Source organism: Calidris pugnax, unplaced genomic scaffold, assembly GCF_001431845.1.
Source record: "Calidris pugnax isolate Ruff unplaced genomic scaffold, ASM143184v1 scaffold50, whole genome shotgun sequence".
Classification (NCBI taxonomy): Eukaryota; Metazoa; Chordata; class Aves; order Charadriiformes; family Scolopacidae; genus Calidris; species Calidris pugnax.
The window spans coordinates 2,436,164-2,448,960 of record NW_015090780.1 but is presented as its reverse complement, the minus strand read 5'-3'; the positions used below and the strand labels follow the sequence as shown (position 1 = coordinate 2,448,960).

Genomic DNA, 12,797 nt, shown 5'->3' with positions numbered 1-12,797 from the left:
CTCAAAGCTATCTCTCATTATAGTGAATTTGACCTGCAAGAAAACCCTGAAGGAAAAGGGAGGGAAGTAGTAACAATCATTAAGTATGTAACATGCTCAGAGATAAAGGGCAAATGCAATATTTTGCCCTCAGGAGAGTCACCATGGGCTTAAATTGCAGGAGGGAATATTCCAGTTAAACACTGGGAGCAGCTATCAAAAAGTTTAAATTTTGGAAGTTTGGGCGAAAACATTTTATTTGCATAAGGCAGCCAAAACCTGACAATGTGTCCAGAGCACCCCATTTCAACCACTCCAGGTGCTTTTCTCCAGGAAAATAACCATTAAAAAACCATTGGCCTCCTTGCTCAAGTGAAAAGGCCTCAGATCACCCTTTGCATTACTGTGGTTTAACTGTGAATTCAGTTCCACGCTCTGCAAGGAACAGCGCCTCGTTGCAGAGCAATTACGTGCTCATTCCAGTGGAAGTTTAATTACAGAGCACACTCCACTATCACAGTTTGCTTCAATATCCTAAGTGCATAATTACCAGCTTGCATTGCCCTGTGGTTTAAACATCTCCCCAGTACAACTCTTTAAAGAGCGGGACTCATTTAAGCATTAGAGAAAATATAATTTTGACACATACCCTTATCCTCACACCACTAAACCCTTGGTAATTTGCTGCAGTTACAGGAGCACTCATTGCTATTTTTAAAGCTCTGGTTCACAAGACTATGTCCCACCTGTATTTATCACTGTCCTTAATGAGCATTTTTGACCAGGTCCAGCTGACTCCTGAAATGAGTTTCTGGGTGCTTCTGAAAGCACCTTTCCCAAAGCTCCCTGCCTGTGCTTCTGAATTCAAATCCATTGATTTTTTTAGATTCAAGAACAGAAACTCTCAGATTAGGTTGTCAAAAGTTCACACGATATTGGTTCATGCCAGAAGACTAATTTCTTCTCTCCATCCAGCAGTTCTGCAGATGCAGAGCTAAGCCAGGTCTCCCCAGAGCTGGTTGCTGTCCCCAATCTCAGCATGTTCTCTTGGGATGATTATAAAAATCAACATAGTCACAAAGGGTTATAGATGTGAGCATCTCTTCTGTTTCTTCTCAAGTCTGTTCCCATATCCATATGTGACGTTGTATATTGGTTCATGCCAGAAGACTAATTTCTTCTCTCCATCCAGCAGTTCTGCAGATGCAGAGCTAAGCCAGGTCTCCCCAGAGCTGGTTGCTGTCCCCAGTCTCAGCATGTTCTCTTGGGATGATTATAAAAATCAACATAGTCACAAAGGGCTATAGATGTGAGCATCTCTTCTGTTTCTTCTCAAGTCTGTTCCCATATCCATATGTGACATTGTCTCAGCATGGATTTGCTGGGGGAATTGGACAAAGGAGGTTGAACAGGTTGAAAGTTCTTGTCTCCCTGTTGGGGGTGAGCCCAGCCTGTCACAGAGGGGCTGTGCTCTTCCTCTCTTCTCCCCTTTTCCACATTTGCTGGATGACTTGATTCATTTTCTTCTTGTTTCCATTTGCTGTGAGATCTCTGAGGCAGGAAACACCTTTCACTGTGCACAGCAAAGTGCACCAACATCTGTCCCCCAGGTTCCTGGTGACACTGCAGTAAAGATGATGATATTCATACCGGTACTTTTGTGTCCTACTGGCAGGGCAGCCCTGGGAGGAGAGGACCACAAGGGGAGCAGGGGGAGCCAGGACCCAAGGTGAGTTCTGATACTCAACCGCTGGCTTGGTTTGCTTCAGGCTGTGTCAGAGGCATGAAGAAGAGGTACAGACTCTTTGGTTAGTGCAGCTGGATGTCTTCATTCCTGAGCTGGGCTCCTTAGGCTGGGGACTGTCTCACTGCACCAAGCAAAGCCCAAACAGAGCCTTAAGGACCGATGCGTTGAGGAGGATGGGATCGCTTATTATTAATTAAATGCTCAGTTGGGCTTTGGAAATTGAGATGATAAGCCTGATTGCACTGAATTAATGCAGTGCATGTGGTCAGCAATGTTCTCTGAAAACAGCCTGGCTGGAAAATGGTCAGTCTTTGTGCTGTGCTTGTTCTGGCTGCCAAGCCTCCAAACCAGACAGACTGGTACTGCTCTGGGGAAGGGCAGTGTGAGGAGCGAAGCAGAGCAAGAACCACACAAAGCCTTCAGGAACAGCCCCAAGGGGGAGGATAGGGAATGTTTGGGTCTGAATATCCAACCCTGGGGAGTGGAGCAAGCCCTGGTACAGATGTTCTCTGCTCCCCTGATTGACACAGGCAGAGCCAGACGAGCTCATTGGTCCCCTTCTTGGAAGAACATCTGGGAAAGCAGAATGGTTAGACGGGAAGGATTTGGGGGGAGGAATGAGAGTGGGTACAGATATCACCCATGGGTTAAAGAACATTTCCCTTTGCTCTCTGGCCACCTGGAATAACAGGAATGTCCTGCTGCTTGGGAAGGTTAACTGTGTTTTCCATGAAAGATGCACCAAAACCTTGCACCTAAAAGGCAAAGTCAGCTGAGGTTACTAGGATCCCCTCACTGTCCTGACTTCATCTTGAATCCTGTACAGAATGTAGAGAGCAGGCACTAATTGCTTTCTTTCCTTATGTTTGATTTCATGTCTTTGGCTTTAGGGTGAACCAGGCCCACCTGGACAAGTAGGGCCAGAGGGTCCCAGTGGCCAACAAGGCTCTCCGGGTTCCCAAGGAATCACAGTTCAGGGGCCTGTGGTATGTGAACTCTTCAACTGCCTTTTTTGTCCCTTGCTGTTTGCAGTTAGAATCTGTCTCAGAAATGGGTGTCTCAGTAAAGCCCCTAAAATTGTTATCTGTGTATTTACATCATCCTTACTAAGAGCTGGGCAGCTGCACTAGAGAGAGAGGAGGAGGATCTTTTTTCATGCTGACTTAGTCATTCTGACAAAGGGCTGCTTTTGTCCAGACTCTCCCTAATAGGTCATTATTGAAAACAGGCCAGTGGAGGATTCAGGCATTTTTCTTTGCAATAATCCTCACTGTTTGGCAAGGAGGCAGAGGCTGTTGTGTGTGTGCCTGGGATGACAGCATCCCCATGGACATGTCGTGGCTGTAAAGTACCCTGTAGCACCACAGAGAATGGGAATGACCTGGGATGTGGATGTGGAGCAGCAGGATGCTGCTCGCTTTAGAGGATGCTGCAGGGTGCCTGACTCTGTGCTTCTGTTTTAATCCAAGGGACCACCAGGAATTAAAGGAGAGAAAGGAGACACTGGAAGTCCTGGTGTGCAGGTAGTATAGACACCATTCCTTCTAATTGTCTCAAAGATTTGCCCTTTTTCCTCAGTAACTACTTTAAGCAAGATTGAAAACCCACTGAGTTGTTACTGTTGTCTGCTTGGAAAATGTCTTTCATTTTGGAGTGTCATCACTTTCTCAAGGGAAACTGAGTCAGTTGGTGCAAGAAAGATAGACCTATCCGGAAGCTAGATATAATGCCTTTAAAGGTGGGACAACAGTGATTGTTCTGTTCAATGAATAACTCTGTTTCTTCTTCCATCTTTCCTTATGTCCCCTGTTACAAGATGAATTAGGGCAATGATAATCAGATGCCAACTTTACCCAGCAATTCTGATTTACAGGGCATTCCTGGTGTGCAGGGAGCTCCAGGGAGGGATGGTCTTCAAGGTGCAAAGGTAAAATACCTCCCCTCTGAGTTTTCATGCATGGGTCCCTAAAATCCTGCTATGGGGGTACCAGCAGAGACCCAAACCATCCAGCTCTCCCAGTGCACTCAGTGCATAAGTGAATGGTATTTTCAGAAAGCCGGAGGGATTGGGGAAAATAAAAAGGGGTCATCTTGGGTTTGGCCAAATTTGATCAGGTGTCACACTTCTTGCTTGCTTGGCAGATACATTTTTTACCCATTCCTAGCAAGCTCCTCTTAAAAGCAGCACATGGGAAAACCACCTCACTGCTTACTAGATGGCTTTGACTCCTTAATAAGAGACTGGATTTGGCTTTGCAGGGGGTGAGGGGACTAGAAGGCACAGCTGGGCCTCCAGGACCTCCTGGACCAAGGGTGAGTACTCACTCTGAGTGATGCATATCGAAATCTCCTCCCCAGCAGGGGCTGGTGGTTTCTGCTGCTGAGCTGTCACCCAGGGCAAAACCCATTCTCGGGGTATCACAGGGAATACCTGGCACATTGTGCAGATCCTCGCTTTTCCTGCCATTGTCACTTACTAGATGGCTTTGACTCCTTAATAAGAGACTGGATTTGGCTTTGCAGGGGGTGAGGGGACTAGAAGGCACAGCTGGGCCTCCAGGACCTCCTGGACCAAGGGTGAGTACTCACTCTGAGTGATGCATATCGAAATCTCTTCCCCAGCATGGGCTGGTGGTTTCTGCTGCTGAGCTGTCACCCAGGGCAAAACCCATTCTCAGGGTATGACAGGGAGTACCTGGCTCATTGTGCAGATCCCCACTTTTCCTGCCATGTGTAAGAAGAAAATCCTTGGCTTCATCTGGCAAGTTCTGGAGAAGCTCTGACCCAGCAAGGAGATGCTTTTGCTGTTTTTTCTTTCCTGGTGCTGCTGTTTTTCCACTGTTGATTGAGTTTGAGGTTGATGGGCTTGTTAGACTGGAATCAGCTGGAGGATGCAGGCAGATGTAAAAGGTTTCCCCCCCACACCATTTTCAAATGGAAACGGAAATGGAACCAAATTTGCTTTTAGATGATGGGTGGTGGACCCGATAGCTGCTGATTCCCACTGCTGAATTATAAGGAAATTGGCAGTCCTGAATACTGGAAGATGGAGATTGCTCAATGCTGTCTTTGCATGAGACCTCACAGTAGTTGTGGTAAAGTCAGGTATTTTTGAGAGCTTGTGGAGCTGGCAGGGTTGAACCTCAGCTTTCCAAACACAAGGAAAACACTGCAGCCTTCAGAGCAGGCTCTAAAAGCTGTTCTGGTGCTGCCTTGAAGACTTCTTTCATTTTCACTGATCAGAAGAATTGCTAATCTCTACTGAGCTTGAACCTTGTAGCTGGAAAATTATAAAAGAAAGTATTTCTACTGGGGTTTTGGCTTATTTTTTGCTTCCCTTTATGGCTCCAACGGGCACAGAAACTTCACAAAGAGGAGATGACCAAAGAAAGGCACTTCCTACTCTCTAATCTGCTGTTACTTTTGTAAAGTATTAGAGGCAAACACAGGCCTTAAAGGAAAAAAAAAAGAGCAGCGTGGTATTAGGAAGCGGAGGAAAAGGGTTATGCCCTAGGCTACCCCTAAATCTGAATATATAATGAAGGATCTGAAGCCTGTAACGTAAAAAACACATTGCAGTTTGTTGGCAAAACTCAGCTTTGCTGGCCTGACCATAATTGAGACAGTAATAGGAAACGATGTGAACATGACTCATACACTATGTACTCTTAACATTGGACTCATGGCTGGACAAGGTAGTGACATAAACCTTAAGGCTACAATGCCCTTGCTGGAGTCCTCTAAACTCAACCTGCTGGTGCCCCTGGAGCTGTAGGGAGATGTCAGCCTTCGACAGAAAAAAGAAGAAGGCGAGGAAGTAACTGGACTTTTATCTGTGTCTTGAAATTAATGTCTGCAGGGTTTCCAAGGAGTGACAGGCTCCCGAGGCAGCAGTGGAGAGAAGGGACCTCCAGGTGATGTTGGGCCAACAGTAAGTTTCCGGTTTTGTGTCTCAAAAAAGGCCAAGTCATGAAACAATTGAATGGAAACAAGTTGTTCCCACAGCAGCTCTCCTTTTAATTCACCCTCATCCTTCTTAAGGAGCTGTCTGAACATACAAAGCCCAGGCTTCTTAACTGTTGATAAAACTTCTAACAAACCCCACCTCCCTTTGCTTTCTGTACATTCACAAGCTACACAAAATCCAACAACCAAACAAATTTCTGGTGTAAGATCCTGGAATAAAGCAGGAGAGTCAGTCCTGAGCTGGAGTAGCAAGCACTGGGCTTGCAGGGGTGACTGCAGGTCTAGATGTCACAGTTATTTCTTCTTCTCAGAGGTTGAAACCCACCTGCTATGTTGGGAAATCTGTTCTGAGATTGTATCTGAGGAATTTCTGCATCCTTGTTGATGGTGCTTTATGCCACTTCTCCAGCTGCTGCTTTATTATTTTTTATTCTTGGAAAAGAAACCAAAATATTCCTATGAGTTTGAAGCTCTTCTAGTCACTGTCATGAAGTGAAGGAATTGATGAGAGAGTGGAGAACAAACTTTGTGCTTCATGTTCCACTAATGTAACCCACATCCAACTTATTTCTTTGTTTTCTTCTGCTCTTCCTTTCCCTAGACTTTAATTTTTTCTTTTATTTCCTTGTAGGGGCTGCCGGGTCCCAAAGGAGAAAGAGGAGAGAAAGTGAGTTTTTGTGGTGTTGGGTGGCACCGCTGTCACTGTGTCCTACACTCCAAAGAGTGGATGTGGTAACATGGTTTGCAAGCTCTGCTCAGACAGACAAACCTCCCGAGTGCTGAATAACTTCACGTACCTCCAGCTTGTTGCCTTTCCATTCTCCTGAGCTGGTTAAGCTGCTGGGATATACATAATCCCTAGTGTCAACTGTAGTAATGAAGAAGAAATGCCAACTGAAAATCCACTATTTGCTGAGAAGGAAAAACCAAAACCACTCGATGTGACTGAGTTGCTCTTTTTTTTAATGCATTGCATAAGAGGGGACTCATTTGTAATAATCCTCTGGCGTGCCCCAGCACAGAGAGGATTGATGTCAGGAGATCTATGCTGCCTTTGAAGGTTATTTTATTGTGAGAGGAAGTTTTCCTCATCCTGACTTTTGGTTAAAAAGAAACTCCGTGTCTTTCTAGGAGTCTGAGTCTCATTGCCAAGACTGGCTTATGTGCGTTTGGCTTCAGACAGGAGGGAGCTGCTTTTGATGGGCTGCTTTTGTCTCAAGTTAACACTTCAGTATTAAAATTTTTAACACCATTCTCCTTCCAGTTCCATCAGCTTTTCCTTCTCTATACATTTTTGTTGGTTTTTTTTTTTTGCAGTGGAACTTTCCTGTTTTCCTCCCTTGGGTGTTGTGCCAAGCTTTTGTTTAAGTCTGGGTAATCTGCACAGTGCTCCAGCCAGAGATGTTTATTTTATAAACATTTTTGGAAGTGTGTTAGTTATAAATCTTCACAGATAAAGCCAGTGTTTATTTTTAAGCAGCTTTTTGCATTTTTATCACTTTTCCCTACTTAGTGAAGTAAAACTTTCTAAAGAACCCCTCAGATATGATTTATTCAGAATACCATAACAGTAAGTATCAATATTCATAAAAGATTTAGACAAAGATAGGATGTTGTAATATCTGATCATATTAAAAGTTTTACATATCACAGAACATTGAGTTATAGACAGCATATTTTTTGATAAAATTTGAGAGTGAAATTTACTCTCCCTTTTTTGGTAGCTTCAGTAATTATTAAGATTCGGTCTGGGCTTTTTGATGTGCAAGAGAAAAGCAATTATTGATGTTTCCCAATTTCAATTTTATGGCTTCAGACTTTGCGATAAATAAATAAAGCTGTATTTCACAGTAATTATCATCTCTAAAACTCAAGCCGAGAAAAAGAATGGGCGGAAAAGCTATCATGCATTATGATATTGATCCTTTTGAAATTATATTAATTCTTTCTTTTTTCTTTTTTTTTTTTTTTCTAATATAAAAATATTGTTTCACTTTAGGGGGAACCACAGTCCTTGGCCACAATTTACCAGCTCGTTAGCCAGGCTTGTGAGCGGATGATTCAGAGTGAGTATTACCAGCCCAGCTCCCCAGTGTGTTCACGCCTCTCCAGCAGTGGTGAACAAAACAGGAGGGGAGACAACATGAAGCTGTAGTGACCCAGGGAGCTCCTCCATCCTCTGCCGTGCTGAGCACCACACATTGCCAATGTCCCACCACAGGCTCTCAGTGCTACATTGGTTTTATGGGGTGGCATTAGCACAGAGCTCCTCCATCCTCTGCCGTGCTGAGCACCACACATTGCCAATGTCCCACCACAGGCTCTCAGTGCTACATTGGTTTTATTGGGTGGCATTAGCACAGAGACCCACACATTTTTTCTTTGGAAAACTCGTTGGCACTTTGCAAAGACTCCTTTATTTCTCACATGGAAAAGCTTGAAATTAATTTGAAAGAAATTATTCTTTCAGTGATTTGTGCCGAGTCCTCTCGAGACATGGTATTTTTGGTAAAGCCCCTGTGCTGTGATGCACGAAAAGAAGCAGAGGTTTGCCCAAGGTCAGGCAGCAAAGTCATGACTCAGCTGCCCGTTTTCCTCTTCAGCTTCTGGCTTTCTCAGTTTGGACTGACAGTCTTTTAGCAGTAGCTGATAGTTTTAAGTACCCTTTTAGACAACATCCTCTGATTTTGCCTCTTTTCTAAATTTCAGAGCCAAGAAACATTCATTTTCTGCCTTCCCTCCTCAGCTCATGTGTTGAAATTTGACTCATTCATTCATGAACACGCAAGGAAGCCAGTTCCTGTTTGGGAAGAAAGGTTAAAACCAGGAGAACCAGGACCACCAGGTCCTCCAGGTCCACCTGGAAGCAATGGAGAAAGAGGAGAAAATGGCATCCCTGGACAGCCAGGGAAAGATGGGTATCCTGGAGAAAGAGGTATGGACAGAAGCGTTTGTAAGCATTTTTTACTGTATCTTTGATACTTTAACAAAATATTTTAGTGCTTCCATCAGTATGTAAAGATATTCCGTGATATTATCTCATCTAATATCATTGCTATTTTCCATTTGGACTTCTCGGACACGGATGATCAAAATATTTTCATCTTAAAAATATGAAAAATGGTATTTTGCCAAAATGCATGTGTTTCACTGAGATGTACTGGTTTCATGAGCAAATTCCTGTGAAGCAGCAGTCCTGACTGCCCCTGGTTGAAGAGAAAGTTCAGCTTTGTGTTTTCTCTGACCCATGTGAAGAGCGTGGGAGTGGACCTCACCCTCAGGCCAGTGCACTAACACCAGCACTATGGATTTCTCTGTGAAAAACTTCCTTTTTCACCTGTATCAGGCTGCAAATCAATGCTAGTTGGAGCCCTGTTGGTCATGGGCAAAAAACTGCTCTGGAAAATAGAGTAAGTGCCCAGACAGAATGAAAGGAAACGGGTATTTCTTTGTGTTGCCAACGGCTGTGACTCTCCTTTGATTTAATATCTAATTGTAAGTGCCCAGACAGAATGAAAGGAAACGGATATTTCTTTGTGTTGCCAACGGATATTTCTTCTTTGATTTAATATCTAATCGCCTGGTGGGGAGACTGCAGGAGCCTTAATTTAGGGTGAAATAAAAAAATGCAGAGAAGTGACACTTACCTCTTATTTATGATTAGGTGCCCCAGGGCCCAAAGGAGAAAAAGGGATGTCTGGAGCCAGTGAGGAAGGGATCCAAGGACCCAGAGGCAGAACAGGTAGAGTGAATACAACCTCTTTGTATTGACCCAGTGGGGTTATCAGGAGCTCACCAGCTGCCAGATGTGAAGTGTCATTCAGCCTTAGGACCGTTGTGGTGGAGCAGATTGACTTTCCCACCACAGCACTGTTGACAGCATCCTGGGTGGTGGTTCCTCTCTGCTTGGACACAAGAGCCTGCTCCATGCTGTCTCCTCCCTCTGGTACCCATTCCCAGGTAAAGATGGATGTTAAGGCCCTGTGACACATCCAAGGAGTTTTAGGTTTGCTGCCTTTTTGCATGCAAGACCAGATGCTCAGGGGATAGAAACTCTGAAAATTCAGCTCATGAAATACAAGGGGTTTTGAGTAATCTTTTAGGATTTGGTGTACTCACTGTTCCTTGGAATCAGTGGGAGGTTTGCCACTGACATAACAAACCAGGTCATAGCAAGAGAGTGTGGTCAAATATATTCTTCTGCCTTTAGATTTTTATAGTTGAGATGTAAAGACACAAAAAAACAATGACTCTGGGATGGATCCTGGGGTTAAGGTGATTTTCTGCATTGACACATAGCTGGGCTTTGGATTCTCATAACCAGATTCTGGTTTTAGCCAAGATGGGCATCCTTAAGGTCAAGAATAAGCCCTCAACCAACTGGAAGGTGTTATTTTTCCACCGAAAAGAGGAAACAATACTCAAAAAATTAACCAACTTGTAGGATGAAGAAAAAATAGAAGAGATTTTACACTGAAGCAGCTAAATAAATGTACTACAGCTTACAGTGTTTCTCCTTTTTCAGGCCCACCAGGAGAAATTGTTCTGGGAAAACCAGGTCCAAAGGGTTACCCTGGAAATGCTGGTCCTCAAGGCTTTCCCGGTGTCAGAGGGCAGCCTGGGCAGTCTGGGTATCCAGGGGGTTGTGATATCTCTGGATGTTACGGGGCCAGTAGAAGAGGTAAGTCCTGACTATCTCAGTACAAAAGTTACACTTTTATAGCTGGTGACTTCTCTTAAGCTGGGCAGAGACCTTTGCTCATCCTTCAGGCACTCTCAGTCCTGCAGGAGCCTCTTTTGCAAAGCCATCAGGATGATTCATGTGCAATTCACATGGATAAACACCAGCTCAATTGACTGCTCCTCAGCCATCCTTCATAGATTAACACGTAACTGCAGCACTAGTGGAGCAGCTGGAGTGATCATGGGATGATCTTCAGTTCTTAATGTCCCCAACCATGTTTCCATGGTGGATAGAGAGGAACAATATCTCAGTTCCTACACCTACATTTCATGGAGGCTCAGTTGCACAAAGTCCTGGGAAATGAATAAAATCACTTGCACTGAACAAATGATTTACAAGGGGAAAGAATTAATTCTTCACCATTCCTTCTCAGTACTTGATACTGATTTATTCATTTGCTCAGTGGCCTCATCTCCTTTCCACACACAGATTTCATCCCCTGATGGCTGGTGCAGAGGCAGCTGAAGACATTGCCTTGCTCTGGAAATCTCTGGGTGAAAGCTCCAGGCACTCCAAGAGAAGCAGCAACATGAACACCACGTGTGGTGTTTGTGTTTGGTTTTTTTTTTAATGTCCCATCATTTCTATATGGACAAGTCAATCACACACTAAAGCCACCAAACCAGCCTGTGTTCAGATGAGTCATCCGTCTGTTTTTCAGCACTGGAGCCCTGCAGTGTTCAAACTCACATTGCACGTCCCGCAGCAAGACAAAGACACAGTCGGAGATACAGGCTGACAGACTTGTAAGAAAAAAAGAAATAATGTATTGAAATGCTCAGAAATATCAGATAATTTTTGCCCGTTTGTCTGCTTGTGGTTTCTTTTTATCACTTGTTATCCCGGGTCCAATAGCACAGAGGAAAACAGCATCTCATGCCCAAAGATGTAAACCTGCTGGAGCAAAACTGCATTTTCTGTTGGTTGACAAGGTAACAAAGTCTAGCACCATTTTGACTGTTTCTTCTTTTGGCAAAACGCTGATGGCTTCCTTGCAGGGGTGTTATGTACACAGGCATCGCAGACAGCGTGATAACCTTCCTGTGATGTGACAAACCCCGCTGTTTAACCCCGTTCTCTGGGGCTTGGTAAGTGTCAAACAAAGCCTTAGATGAGACAGAGCACAGCCGTGTACTGAGAAGAGCTGGAGATTAACCCGCTGGCCTCTTCCATCCCTCCCTCCCGCACTCTGAGTAGCTGCTTTGCATTTTATCAGGTAGAATATTGAGTAGCTCCGAGTCTGACTTTTATCTATATGACACAGAGGTAATTGCCATGTTACACCCCTTTCCTGGCATGAGCTATGGTCTAATACTTATCCACAACAAGCCATGCAGATAGTGGTAAAAATGCACCTCCTGCTTTGCAAGCGATTCTGAAACAAACATTCCTTAACAGTGATTTAAACCTGGAGCAACAAAATATTTCGTTTTCTGCAAAAGCAGAAGGAAGCAAAAAGGTATCAGTACAGATTTTTCAAAGATTCCAGGAGGCAAAAAAAATAGAGCATCGCACATATTCCTGTGCACTTAGTTTGGATGTGCAGTTTCTGCGCCTACACACAGACTTGTAGCTGGGTATTCATATGGCTATAGCCAAATTTTGAAAACTTAACAGCAAATACACCCACATTTAGAGAGCAGATTGTCACATAAATACCAAAGAGGGCTACCTTAAGAAAATTTTGTTGTTTAGACAAGGAAACCAAATGTCTTCTTGTCATCGTGGAAGAATCCTGTAGAATTAGGGAATTTTGCTAAAGGAGCATTTGAATGTACTAGACTTGTATGGGAGACATCCTACTACAAAAGTCACATAAAAATATGATTACTGCATCCTGTAAGTATTTAAAGTAGTCCTTGGCTTGATGTATATTCATTCTCTAGAAACTCCCAAGAATTAATGTTTTCAGTATGACATACATTCCCTTTGGAAAATGCATGGAGATACCACTCTGATAAAAGTAACATTTCTATTAGCTTTGGAGCTTTCCAGAATTGCCTTGACATATGAAATAGAAATCTTTCGAGCTCAGATGAAGTGTTGCATTCAGAATGGTTCTGCATTTAGCACTGGATATAAACCCCAATACCTGTGATAACTGGCAGATGCAAAGCAGTGGGCAGGAAGGGCAAGAAGGGGTACCTTGCACAGAAGTACCTAAAATTGTTCCCAAGAAAGAAATGCTCACAAGCGTGCTGAAGGTAAGTATTTCAACATGCAACATGTGCATTTTTCAGGTAATTCTGCTTCCTTTCTGATTTAAATCAGTGCAGCCAAATTCCCAGCTCAGAATTTGCTCTTCTGTCTGTTCAAATCTAGTAACGACAGGTGATTTGACATAGAGCTCCTTTAGTTTTC

General features: G+C 43.8%; 1 protein-coding gene across 1 annotated transcript in view; it reads left to right on the top strand.

The window, feature by feature from the left end:
- The window catches only part of COL20A1 (collagen, type XX, alpha 1), a 49,904-nt gene extending 38,641 nt beyond the window's left edge, over positions 1–11,263 (top strand). Inside the window, exons 29-40 of the mRNA XM_014955586.1 lie at positions 1,655–1,708; positions 2,617–2,712; positions 3,196–3,249; positions 3,600–3,653; positions 3,986–4,039; positions 5,586–5,657; positions 6,324–6,359; positions 7,692–7,758; positions 8,439–8,627; positions 9,357–9,434; positions 10,218–10,373; positions 10,866–11,263. Of these exons, the coding sequence (XP_014811072.1) occupies positions 1,655–1,708; positions 2,617–2,712; positions 3,196–3,249; positions 3,600–3,653; positions 3,986–4,039; positions 5,586–5,657; positions 6,324–6,359; positions 7,692–7,758; positions 8,439–8,627; positions 9,357–9,434; positions 10,218–10,373; positions 10,866–10,879 (924 nt within the window). The 3' untranslated portion in view covers positions 10,880–11,263. The remainder of the gene's footprint in view (positions 1–1,654; positions 1,709–2,616; positions 2,713–3,195; positions 3,250–3,599; positions 3,654–3,985; positions 4,040–5,585; positions 5,658–6,323; positions 6,360–7,691; positions 7,759–8,438; positions 8,628–9,356; positions 9,435–10,217; positions 10,374–10,865) is intronic.
- The last annotated feature ends 1,534 nt before the right edge of the window (positions 11,264–12,797 follow it).